We start from the raw sequence: 13,596 nt of genomic DNA on the forward strand, positions 1-13,596 counted from the left end.
ACAAATCATATTATAAAAAACACACCTTACTAAAACCAAAACCTTTTGTGTGGAGTTTACATGTTCTCCCTGTGTAAGTGTGGGTTTACTCTGGGTGCTCAGGTTAATTGGAATTACAAAAAAATGCCATAAGTGTGTGTGTGTTTCACCTGGCAACCTGTCTGGGAAGTTTCCTTTCTTTTGTCCAATGAATCTGACCCACCACAATGCGTGATAAATGACATTTAAGAAATTGGATGTTTTATTTTATGAGCATATCATTTAGGTTAAAAGCTTCATGTGTTTGTGTGCAGAGCTGGAAGATCAGACACGCCGAGCTCTGGAACTGGAACAGGAAAGGCAGAGGGCAAAGGAGGAGGCTGAGAGACTGGAGAAGGAAAAACAGTCCGCTGAGGAGGCACGAGCAACACTGGCCAAGCAAGCAGCAGATCAGATGAAGACCCAGGAACAACTGGTATGTCAGTATGTCATACATATATCTCTCTCTCTCTCTCTCTTTAACCATCCAACAAACCAATCAGTCTGGTGTGAAGGGGCTTCAGTGACCTGCAAAGAGCGTCGACTTCCAGACTTTGTGAAGACTGTTGCATACCAATCACCATAAAACACATCCTGAACGAATGCCCAAAGTAGCACAGAGACATAAAATACATAAGCCCAATACATTAAAAGAAACTTTTAATATAATACAGAAACAATCTTCAAATTCCTTAATGTTATAAGACTGAAAACATATATATATATATATAACACAACACAACACCAATAAACTAGCGTAAAACAGATTCCTGCTGTAAATCATAAATGTGACATGGTGTTATAAAATTAAACAAATAAATAAACGATTACAGTAATTGACTTTTAGATACAACAAATTGACTATTTACTTTTATATTTGCAGTACGCTGTTACTTGCTTGTATTGATGCATATTGCTGGTCGTGCAGTGACTGTATGTCTGTCTGTGTTCGTATGCCTATCTCTGCACATGTGTGTTGGCTTTGTGTCTGAGCTTATTCCTTCTGTTTTTTGTTATCGTTACAGGCTGCAGAACTGGGAGAGTTCACCGCCAAAATTGTCCTGCTGGAAGAAGCAAAGAGGAAAAAGGAAGACGAGGCCAGTGAATGGCAGCACAAAGTAATACCAGCTTATTTTTATTTTTATCTAACGCTTTCATTTTTATCAACCTGGTCAGAGTCGCAGCTGGTCCAGTCACACAGAGCAATACCCTGGACAGGGTGTCTGTCATGTCTGTGTAGATGCCTGGTCTGCCGATAGTACAGCAGATTTTCGAATCCAAATCTCGGCAGTAGTAGGCCAGCATAATAGCACCACCCGAGCGCCCTTGCCCTTTTTTCTCCCTAGTCTGATGCATACCACCTTCGTCTTTACTCTTAACCACCATAAGCACATGAAAAAAATTGACCCACCACCTTGACGTTTAAATAATCTATCAGCTAGCCATCATGACAGCCATTGTAGCTGACATGGGGTTAAGAATGAAACAAACAACCCACCTTCATCTTAAAGACGTGTGTAATGTGTCATTTTAAAATGTGGATCAGGACTTTTATCGTTGGTGTGTGATTACAGCTTTTGTTTTGATTGCACACATCTGTACATTTCAGCTCAGATAAGCATCATCTACAAAGAAAGCCTCTGACTCAGGGCTCAGTGAGTGCATACACTCAATGTGTCACTTCATTTCATACTCTGTGCACTCAAATAACCACTGAGGCGGATCGATAGGAGGTCAAGTGGTGCAGCATTTGTTCCTACGTCCTAATGGATGTGAACTGTTCCAATTAATGGAGGTTCTCTTGGGATTTATGTTGCATAATGCTGAAATGGGACTGAACCTCGTGTTAAGAGTTCAAGCCATTAAACTCCAATCAGGGAAAAGCCAACTTCTGCGAACACTCACAATAAGCATCATTTTTTAACACACATCCAGTTCTGATTGTCATGACATATTTTCATACTAATACATTACTGTACCTATAATTGGTTGTCATCAATTTTGTGGAGTAGTTTTAGCACGACGCTGATCACTACCTTTCTCTTACTGCAGGCACTGTCAGCACAGGAGGACCTGGAGAAGACCAAAGAGGAACTGAAGAACGTCATGGTTGCAGCGGTGCCAGCCGTGCCAGCAGGCAGTTCAGCAGAGAACGAGCACGATGAGCAGGATGAGAGCAGTGCCGAGGCCAGCGCCGAACTCTCCAGCGATGGCCTGGCACATCTAGATACGGAGGAGGACCGTCTCACAGAAGCCCAGAAAAATGAGCGAGTCAAGAAGCAGCTCCAGGTCAGTCCACGCTTCACCTTTACAACCTGATTATTAGCCAGCTGTTGCTTGGAATGACCTAGGTTACGGGAATTTAAATGAACATGCTGTAGCTGTAATGTCTGAAGGTCACGTGATCATACGCTTGTTGGACAAGTATCCCATTACAGAAGCTTGACCAATAAGATGGAGCTGGTCTCTCATGCTGCAGCTAGAACCTCCTCCACTCGTCTGTAAAGAGTGTGTTCTGTAAAACTTTGTACCCGTTCAGTTAGTGCATCTGTAAGGTCAGCCACTGATGCTGAACGAGAAAGCCTGACTCACAGTTGTCATTCCAGTGCAACCTAAATGTGTTGTGAATTTGAAGTCACGACTTTGTGCAGTATCCTGTGCAATCACTGGCTGTAGTTCAGATGCCAGTCCATCGTGAGGTCCATGTCATCACCCCCCTCCTCAGAAACAGCCAATCGTGTCTGTGTGTAGATGCCCAACTGACCGACAGCTCTGCTGCGGATTCAAACCCTGGATCAAAATAAAAAAAATCAAGTGATTCCACTTCAGTTCGGGCATAACTGGCAGTGCCTGCAGCAGATACTAATTGGCCACCGGATCTGCAGAGTGGGGGCCGGACTATGTGTGGGTGGGCATGTGTGTTGGGGACCCTGATTGGCGAATGAGACGCCTGTGCAGAATGCAGGGGTGAGAAGAGGAGGGCTGTACACGTGTCGGAAGAGGCGTGTACAGCGACGTGCTCTCCTCGGACGCAATCTGGTATCTCTCAGCAGCGGAAGACAAAATTGAGTGCGCTACATCGGGAGGAAATGGGAAGAAAAAGCATTTAAAAAACGATTTAAGCTCTTAATAACCCATATCATTTCATTTTTCCTCACTAAATAAGAGCTAACACACTTTTCTTGCTTTTCAGGCTCTGAGCTCAGAGTTGGCTCAGGCCAGAGATGACACCAAGAAGACACAGAACGATATGCTGCACGCAGAAAACGTCAAAGCCGGCCGTGACAAGTACAAGACGCTGCGCCAGATCCGCCAGGGCAACACCAAGCAGCGAATCGACGAGTTCGAGTCCATGTGAGGGGTGCTTTCCCCGACCCAGCCCTCATTACTGCCCCACTCTCGAAGCTGCAGCCCCGATGCCTTGGCAGCTGGCTTACAAGCACAGCTTTTTATAAACCAGCTCATCCCTGCGCCCCTGTAACCTTTAACCGATGACTTTTGATCCCATAATTCCACTCTGTAGAGAGGCTAGAGGGATACGGTCGCCACCTCACTCTCACACTTTGCCAAAGCTCTCGCCGTCCTTGATCAGCCAATCAGGCTGCCTAATTTAAGCTCCTCCCACGCCCTACTTGAATCGCCTGTTTAGGACAAGCTGTGTATCATATCTTTATGAACATTTAAAATTATATTTTCTTTAGAGAAGTTACTAAAATAATAATGTCATTTAAGGGGGAAAGGAAGGATAAAGAGCTAAAAGAGAGCTTTTATCAAAGTCACCGTTTATTTCTGATTTATTAGAAAGTTTGTCCACTCATGCTTTATTTACAATATCTGGAGTTGCAAAGTGTTTCTTTTAAACGTTTTTCTTCAGTTCTTCCCATTTTATTAACACGCTGCTTTTAGTTTCTGCGTATTTCATGGTGTAGCAAACTCGGATGGTGGGTATTTGTTGGGATTTTCACCTTTATTGTCCCCCAGTAAGCACTCTTTTTTTTTTAAGCACTCGTTTTTTTTCGTAGTGGCAGAAAGTGCAATAAGGAGCCGCAAACGAACGCCAGGAACCGCCGAAGCGCTGTCGGTAAACAGGTGTGATGAATGACTTAACCAAAACTGGATAACCAAATGGAAGCTAATGTCTGCATCAGCTAGGAGTTACAACTCAGTCTTACATGTGTTGAGAAATGCCACATATTAGTTTAAGGGAAGTTTTAGTTCTAAACTGAGTTTGTTTGTTCACTGTGTGCAGCTATAGACCACTAGAATAAAACGGGCCCTCATTTACTATCACACACCACGTTTTTGGGAATATGTTACACATGGGGAGGATGTTATTGGTCATGTTATGTGTTAGTTAAATAAGATACGAGTGCAAAACATAACAACTGTTTATATAAGCGGGGCAAACATTATATATACACAACCAAGTTCACAAGGCCGTGTGAGACGAAGTGTTTTCAGGTAGAATAAATTGAATGTAGAGAAAATCACAATTATTTTAAAACCACACTGGATCCTATTAATATTTAGTCTATAGTCAGTTTGGTGTTCGTTCTCAGACTCCCAGCGTTTGGTGCCCGGTCTCCATTTAGATGGTTTTCCCTGCCTGCCGGCTCACAAAGGCCTTGCCATGTCAGATAGGCAGACAGACCAGCTGCTTGACTGAATGCATAAATGAAGGAATGAATGTGTGTTGCTTGCAGAAATGAGTGTGTGTGTGTGTTTGTGCCCTCACGCAGATCTGTCTACCTCTCTGTTGTGTGAATGTTAGTATTAGTTAGTGAATGACTGATGTGCCACTTTTAAGGCCTCTCTGACCGGGGAGCATATGAAAACATCAGTCCTGGAATTAGGACGGCTCTCTACCTCATTAAAGCATGGAGACAGTCACATTAAACTCTGGGTGTGTTCCTGAGCGCTCTTTAGGCAAAGACCTTCTTGGTATCCCACAGTTGTGCACTGCTCCCTCGCTGGGGACGACCACTCACATCTTCAGTTGAAAACTGTACGTAATAGTATTTAAAGTGGTAATGACACCAAACTGCCATAGATGTAGTAAGTTAGCATGGGGTTTGGGATGCAGACAGAGACTCATGAGCGACTGATGTTCCTGTGTACTAAAAAAAAAAATACAGATGAATGCCTCTATTTTTACTCTTTAGGTTTTGAAAATATGGGTATACAGGGAAAAGATTTAGGGCTACATTGTTTACCGTTTTACTCATGGTAATGACCTTCGCCCTGTTAGTTGATGCAAGCTCAAAAAGTTGTACATAATCGTACACAGATTAGAGTATAGAGGAGCACAATTTGCATCACAGCAGTCAATGCACCATTCTAATGGATCAATAGCAGGACTAGGCCAAAATATATCCCTGTGAACATAGCCTTCTCCTATAGCCTTTATCTTTTGGTTCTGGTTCTTGGTGTAGCATTCATTTTTGGATCTTGGTAATTAGATTCAGAATTATTAGCTCAGTATTGTTTCCAGTTTCAATCACCGAGTAGTTCTGCTTCATCGTCACACAGAGCTAAGATAACGAAACCAAAGCTGTTGCATCTGTGTGTTGGTTATGTGCTCATTGTTTTTTTTATACGATGAGAATAAGTGTATGTGAGAAACTGCTGAAGTGCAACAGTAGCGCATTTCTTCTTCAGAATAGCACATTGTGAGGATCAGGTGTAGCAAATAAGTGTCTCCGATCCGCAGACGTGTCGGCTGTTCGTCTTTCAGTTTCATTCTTTCTATAATTAACAGTATTGTGTGTGCACAACATGATCAGATCTGTAAGGTTTTGTGAAATCAGATACATCACAGCTGTATCCATGCTGACGATGTGCTAGAGTTCCTTTCCTGATTTATTCTAGTCCCTCACAGGGATGCGAAAGCAAAATAATGTCAGCCTGTTACGCTGCCTGTTTGTGACCTATAGTTAATTTTTCAGGTTGCAAAGTTAATTATAGCTGGTCCATAAATTCCCATCCCAGGAGAAAAAAGGACACTAGGTCGTTCCTCTAAAATCTCCTTGATTAAAAAGCTTTTGAAGGAGCATTTAGGGGTTTTTGTTGTTGTACTTTTTTTTCTTTTGTATTTAACTATGCTATTTTTGTTGATTTTAAACAGTCAGGCAATGTTGGTTCAGATATTGACCTTAAAGCCTAAAAGCACTTGTTTTGATGTTTAGGACACCGAGGAGCTTTACAACTACCCTGCAGTTCATGTGTCCGCAAACCTAGCATGTATTGCCATAGTAGGAGAATTAAGTGCTTCCAAAACATTTAATGCTTTACAAATCGAAATCACCAGCGTTAGCATGCTAGCCCTCGCTAAAGAGGAAAGAACTGCTACCTTACTGCCACAACGGTGTGAAAAGTTGTGGATTTTGAGTTATGGTTTTCTATTTTTAAGTTAATTTTGTTGTCCTATTCATGGATGTTGTCCTACTAGCGTTGAAATTATTTAAAAGAAAAAAACCCTTCCAGAGCACAGCTGCTACCGCTGCTTTTGTAGCTAGCTGTCATGTTTGCTATTTCCCCCCTCATTTGTTTATATAGCTTTCTGTTCTATAGAATTAACACAGTGAGGCTTTGTTCATGACTACATATGTTCAAAATAAAGATTAAACATGTATCCCTGGCTCCCGTCACTTTTTTTTATTCTTAGTTGGCTGTAACTGTCACTTATTTGTTTGTTTTAAAAATAACTATTTTGGGATCTCGAATACATCGTATCGAATCAGCTGGGCTGAGCAGCCACATGAACAACGATTGGCCTGTTGTTCACATAGAGGTGGGATATTAAGCCGGATCGGGACTGCTCGTGACTGATGCGACTGCGACCTCTGCTGGCTGATCGATGACGCCTGCACAGAGGCGGGGAAGGGTGTTGCTTTCTGTACACAAGGCCGATTCGCATATATGCACTCGCATAGTGTGGGTGAAAAGATGCATGCGGCTGCTGCCCACGAGCATAAAATCTGAATAGCAATACCGCATTGGTCCTGCTGATCTCAGGTCACTTCTGGAAAACAGTTTTTAATGCCTTTACAGATGTGGCTGTAGTGCAGGTCCTTGTCTTTCATTGTGGCTCTCTGGAATTCACAGCTCAGTTTCCTTAAAAATCTTTCTTTTTTATTTTGTCTTCTATTCTTTTTAAAAGCTCCACTATTACTGTTCAATCCAATTTCTTCATATTATTAATTCTTCTTTGAACTTTATTAGTTCGGCGGCACGGTGGCTCAGTGTGTAGCACTGTTGCCTCACAACAAGAAGGTCCTGGGTTCGATCCCCAGGTGGGGCGGTCCGGGTCCTTTCTGTGTGGAGTTTGCATGTTCTCTCCGTGTCCACGTGGGTTTCCTCCGGGTGCTCTGGTTCCCTTCCACAGTCCAAAGACATGCGAGGTGAATTAAAGACACTAAATTGTCCATGACTGTGTTCGATATAACCTGGAGAACTGATTAATCTTGTGTAATGAGTAACTAGCGTTCCTGTCATGAATGTAACCAAAGTGTAAAACATGACGTTAAAATCCTAATAAACAAACAAACAAACAACTCTGTTAGTTCCATTTATATCTGCTCTGGTTCTCAATAGCATCTGAAATTGGCTTCTCATGTTTTTCTTGAATAGAAATATGTTCTTTAGGTCATATTTTGGAAACCTGATTTTTATTAGCTTTAATTGTGTAGAAGTTTGTGGTCTGTTCTACTATCAGCGCCACTCCAAGTCAACCTTGTACGGTGGTGTTCAAAATAATAGCAGTCCAACACCATTAACCTGATAAATCACTGTTTTTAGTAGAAATGCTATTTCTACATAGCAAAAAATTCACTTAAAAGTGTAGTCGAGTAATGAAAACAAAACAAACCCAACAATTAGGACATGCATCCCACTCATTCTGAGTAATCGAAGCATTGATTGAAAGGGGGTTGTTCAAAATAATAGCAGTGAGGAGTTCGATAGATAGATAGATAGATAGATAGATAGATAGATAGATAGATAGATAGATAGATAGATAGATAGATAGATAGATACTTTATTGATCCCGAAGGAAATTAAAGGTGAAGTCATTCATTCTGCAGAAGAACGGGTGTCAATTTTGGCCTTTATTTAATGTAGGAGGGGGGCAAATGTTGAACAGGTTGGTCATAGCGCATTTCCTTCTGAAATACTGGGTAAAATGGGTTGTTCCAGACATTGTTCTGATGAACAGCGTACTTTGATTAAAAAGTTGATTGTAGAGGGAAAAACATACAGAGAAGTGCAGCAAGTTATAGCCTGCTCAGCTAAAATGATCTCAAATGCCTTCAAGTGACAAACCAAAACCTGAAAGACGCAGAAGGAAGCGTGGAACTACTGTTCGACTTGATCAAAGAATAGCCAAAATGGCAAAGGTTCAGCCAATGATCACCATCAGAAAGATCAAGGAACATCTAAATTTACCAGTGAGTACAGAAGATGATTAAATGAAGCCAATTTACCAGCAAGAACTCCTTGCAAGGTCCTGTTGTTAAGAAAAAGACGTTTCCTGAATGGGTTAACATTTGCCAAGGAACACATTGACTGGTCCAAAGAGAAACGGCTCAACATTTGTGGACTGGTGAAAGCAAAATTGTTCTATTTGGGTCTAGTGGCTGTAGACAGTATGTCAGACGACCCCCAAGCACTGAATTCAAGCCAAAGTTCACTGTAAAGACAGTAAAGCACGGTGGTACAAAATGATGATATGGGGATGTTTATCATACCATGGTGTTACGCCTAGTTATCACATACGAGGGATCATGGATCAGTTTAAATATATCAGAATACTTGAGGAGATCATGTTGCCCTATGTTAAAGAAGAAATGTCCTTAAAATGGGTGTTTCAACATGACAATGACCCAAAACAACTTGGTTACAGACAAACAAGATTGAGGTAATAGAGTGGCCAGCCCAATCCCCTGACCTCAATCCCAGAGAGAACTTGTGGGCTGATATCTGAAACGTGTTTTTTTTTAGGCAAAACCCAAAAATGCAGAACTGTGGAATGTTGTCTAATCATCCTGGACTGGAATACCTGTTCAGAGGTGCCAGAAGTTGGTCGACTCCATGCAACACAGATCTCGGAAACAATTGTTATGCCACTAAATATTAGTTCAATAAAAGTAAAGTGAAACCTCAAAATTTTTTTCATGTTATAGATAAATTTTTTGAGTTTTTAAAGAAAAATGCTGCACTGCTATTATTTTGAACAGCCTAATATTCATTTTTCTTAACTTTCCGTAAAGGATTGACACAAACTGACTAAATGTTGTTAATGTTTTGAATTAGAATTGAAAGTGTAGTATTTTCAGTGCATTTGCATTCATGGAATTAAAAGTTATTATAATGATTTTGTGCTTTATTCACTTTTTTAAAGTCACTGCTATTTTTTTGAACACCACTGTACATTCGTTGGTGCAAAGAATGTAGTTGATTTGGTTTTGGTGTCTAAATTCATCTGGTAATGTCCAGCTCTACAATGTCTTTGGTTGCTTGAAGAATATAAGTAGTGAAGAAGTCACATTATGAAGTGTGGCAGGGTGCATTATCCAGCTGAAATGATCATTAGGGAATGCCACTGCCATGAAGGAGTGTACTTGTGCTACAACAATGTTTACTTAGTTGAGGTGAGTCAAAGCCACAGGAATGCCAGGAACCTCCACCAGCTTGCCTTCTTCCCATAGTGTGTCCTGATGCCATCTCTAACCCAGGTAAGCAACACACACACCTGGCCATCCACGTGGTACAAAGAAAACGTGATTTATCAGACCAGACTTCCTTCTTTCATTGGTCCAATTCTGATGCTTGCATGTGTGGACTGGGTCAGCATGGCTATGCAGCCCTATACACACCAAGCTGTGATGTGACACCTTTTTACTACAGCATTAATATTTTCAGTAAATTCTGTGGGATCAGAACGGACTGGCTACCCTTTGCTCCCCAGCCACATCAAAAAGGGCTCGAGTGTCCATGACCCTGAACTGGTTGTCCCTGCTTGTTTGTCCTTCCACTTCTTGTAGGTTCCCACTTACAGGAATTGATCACTATTTGGGGATTGATGCTTGAACCTGGGTTGATGCTTGAACTTGCAGCTGTGGCTTAGTTCTTTACAAAAAAAATTACACCAGGGAATAAAGAGTAAAATGTAGTCGTGGAATAAAATGTAGAATAATTTTCACAAATTCAAACAGAAAACATGATGTCTTAGTATTTTTATTTCAATAAAAATACACATTTGGAAACTTCAGGATATGCAGCAACAAACTCTTGACCACACAATTTGTCGACATGATTAAACAATCCAAAACTAATCTCTCCAACAATATAATTTTCTCTGGTTTCGAAAAATATCTGAAAAACTATCTGCTTTAACCGAGAAATGCTCTATCAGGCTCTATTAGTTCACTGTTTACTTTGGTCCTTAAGCGTAAAGCCTACATATCGTGAAGCGAGAAGTTTCACCGGTACATCTACATGGAAACACATTCAGCAGTGGTGCAGCTGTGTGCATTGTTCTGCAGTAACAGGTTACAGTAATCAGCCTATGTACATGTTCCACCACGTGGTGAGGTGGTGAGGTGAAGCGGAATAGCAAAGCACGCTGAGAAATGAGAGAAGGCATGACAGCACTACAGCAACAATTAAATCACGTTAACTCAAGTCCATGCAGCACGTCACAATGAAAAACAACTTCAATATATCTGAAAACTGGTGCCGCTTTACTGAAGGAGTCCATAATGTCCTCTTGTTTTAGCCTCTATAGCCAATTAGCTTTAACCCAAGCAATGGAACCAGCCAATAGAACTGCTGCTTTTTTAACTCATAGAACAGCTGAACTTGCTTGGAGGACTAAAGCAACTATTCCACATAAATGAGCTCACACGCCCACGTTAGCTCTTAAAAACAGTATGAAGAACTCACAGTACTCTAGAGGATTTCTGTGGAAACTCTTGGTTGCCACACACGATGTCAGAATTGTTATCAAGACAGACCGACATTATGGACGTCCTGCAATAAAACCGGCCCTGAAAACTCGTAAGCTGAACATGGTTCAGATTATTCAGATGTGTCTTAAGCACAATGCCGTGTAGAGGCATTTACTCTATGCCCACGCCACTGCCAAAGATGGCACATGGTGCCACCTGGCTAGAGAGAAGGCTCTTCTTTTTTAAATAAAGGTGCTCCTCACATATATTTCAGGCAGCATTTTACCCCATCCTTTTACCTTTCTGAATTCTGTGCCCAGCCCACGTTACTGCTTATGGGTAAAATCAGGTTGTTTTTCCATAACCAAATCCAAAATAATGTGGCTTTCGTTTTCCCAGAAGTCACATAGCATAACCAGTTTTACAACCCTGTGTTCCACTGTACCTGGTATTCTTGAAACAAAACTCTATTTAGTGTATGGTCACAATATTTCACACATTCTTTTTTATATAATAATTAGTTTTTCGTATGTGTGATGTGCTCTGGTGTTGCAACGGTATACTATGTTGGCCCACTACTGCTGGGATCCAGGGTTCGAATCCACAGCCCTGCACTGGATTAGCCTCTGGGGAAACTGGACTCTGATCAAGCAGTGGTAAAACATAAAAATCAAATGAGAAGTAAAATGTATGTTTAATACTATACTTTTTAAAACTTTTACTGCATTAAACAAAAAACCCAAAATACTGGAGGTGTTAATGTGAATCCTTACTGTTGTTTTTTTTCCTCATTTATTCATTTAATTAACTCATTTAATTCATTTAAAATGAGATTATATGGGTCAATTGTATGGAACATGGACTCATTATGGTATCATTGTCATCATCATACTTTAATCAGCCCCTCAAAAAATTAATTTGTACAGATTTTTGAGCTTGTACTGAGATACTCATTAAAAACTTTGGTATTGAAAATAACTATGTAAAAGTGGTAATATGTATACAATTGGGAAACTGTTAAATTTCAACTTCCAAGTACAGTGGACACTGGGTAAAAAAAAAAAACACCCTACCATTAAGTAGTCAGTCTTCCAACTTGAAAATAAAAACCAAGAAATTTTGCCGAAACATACCAGTTCATTCCCCAATAAGCCAAATTATAATTCTATATCTAAAGCATAAATAACTATTGACATTAAAGAAAATAAATAAATAAAATAGCAAATCTCTTCATTGATACCCTCCTTCCTTTTAAAAGATGCATTTGATGCACTTTTTAGCCCCCAGAAATACCAACTGTTTTCCTTGAAGTAATAATAAAATGTTGCCGAAAATATCTTAAATTACACAAGTACTACATATTGTACATAACTGTGTGAATATATTTATCCATAGATTAATATGTATATAAATGTCTCTGTGTTAAGGTTTTAAAAAAAGATACAATTTGTATCAACGAGGACAGGTATTCTCTGGCTACCACAGGTCACGTCCATAACAGATGTTTTTATAAGACTTCCTCGGACATCAAAATCCACCACGTTTTATGATGTCATGAAAGCTTTTCAGGTGAGCCTCATAACTGCTCGTAGAGGACCAGGATGAAGAGGACTGACAGTAGAACGCACCCGATACGTGAAGCCAGAGACGTCCCTTACTAAAACTAAGGTACAAAGACAGATTGCTGATGTCTGTCTTAACTACACTACACCTGTGGCTACAGACCATGGCCAAGTTTCCCAAAAGTGCCAAGAATGCTGCAAACTCTAAAACAATTGCAGATATTTTTATAACTTTTATGATCAATCACCAACATTCTTTACTATAAAAAAAGTTTAACCTTTTGGGAAACTTCCACACTGTCTTATAATACTGACAAAACAACACAAGTTAATGAGGCAAATTCACCCATACATACATAAATACATACAGCACACAATCACATTCATCCATGAATAAACATTTCTGTAACGAAACGAAACAACAGAAACTAATACAATAATTTAACTCCACTCCATGAGTAAAATAATACTCGGTGAGTAGTCGCTAGAGTAGCTATTGGTGCACATCCCCCAAAATGATTCTTGATTTAAATAGATCGGCTTGAGGAATACCAAATGAAAGAAAAAAAACAACATAAAATTTCAAGTGAGGGTAGGCATTATATCAAAGATGATGAAGGATCAGAGAATGTGGGAATGTGTAACTGTGGGAAATTAAACAACTGAATTGACATAAAAGTTTAAATAAGCAAAACAGACAGCTGTGAGGCTTAGATATTTGCAACAACTAAGAAACTTGAGTACCTAAAGGTGTGTAGCACCAACCTGATCTGTACTGCCAAACTACAAAATGAGCTATTCAAGTGTCTGTACTATCTATAGAAAAAAAAGCAAGCAGGGTCCTGTCCTGACCTGTCCTTAATTTCATTAAAAGCAAAGATGGTACCACAAGCTGGACAGTCTATTTAAGCTTTGAGAGCAGCTGTAGCCGAGTGGTTAAGGTACTGGACTAGTGAGCAAAAATGAGCCCCACCACTGCCAGGTTGCCATTGAGCAAGACCCTTAACCCTCATTTACTTAGACATTATACTATCACAGTACTACTGTGAGTCACTTTGGATAAAAGTGTC

At 40.3% G+C, this 13,596-nt stretch overlaps 1 protein-coding gene across 1 annotated transcript in view; it reads left to right on the forward strand.

Moving 5' to 3' along the window:
• Window positions 1-6,649, forward strand: part of LOC134328225 (radixin) — a 49,492-nt gene extending 42,843 nt beyond the window's left edge. The window contains exons 12-15 of the mRNA XM_063009302.1: window positions 294-454; window positions 1,044-1,136; window positions 2,071-2,307; window positions 3,212-6,649. Of these exons, the coding sequence (XP_062865372.1) occupies window positions 294-454; window positions 1,044-1,136; window positions 2,071-2,307; window positions 3,212-3,376 (656 nt within the window). The 3' untranslated portion in view covers window positions 3,377-6,649. The remainder of the gene's footprint in view (window positions 1-293; window positions 455-1,043; window positions 1,137-2,070; window positions 2,308-3,211) is intronic.
• Window positions 6,650-13,596: the final 6,947 nt, after the last annotated feature.

Source organism: Trichomycterus rosablanca, chromosome 15 (genome assembly GCF_030014385.1).
Source record: "Trichomycterus rosablanca isolate fTriRos1 chromosome 15, fTriRos1.hap1, whole genome shotgun sequence".
NCBI lineage: Eukaryota > Metazoa > Chordata > Actinopteri > Siluriformes > Trichomycteridae > Trichomycterus > Trichomycterus rosablanca.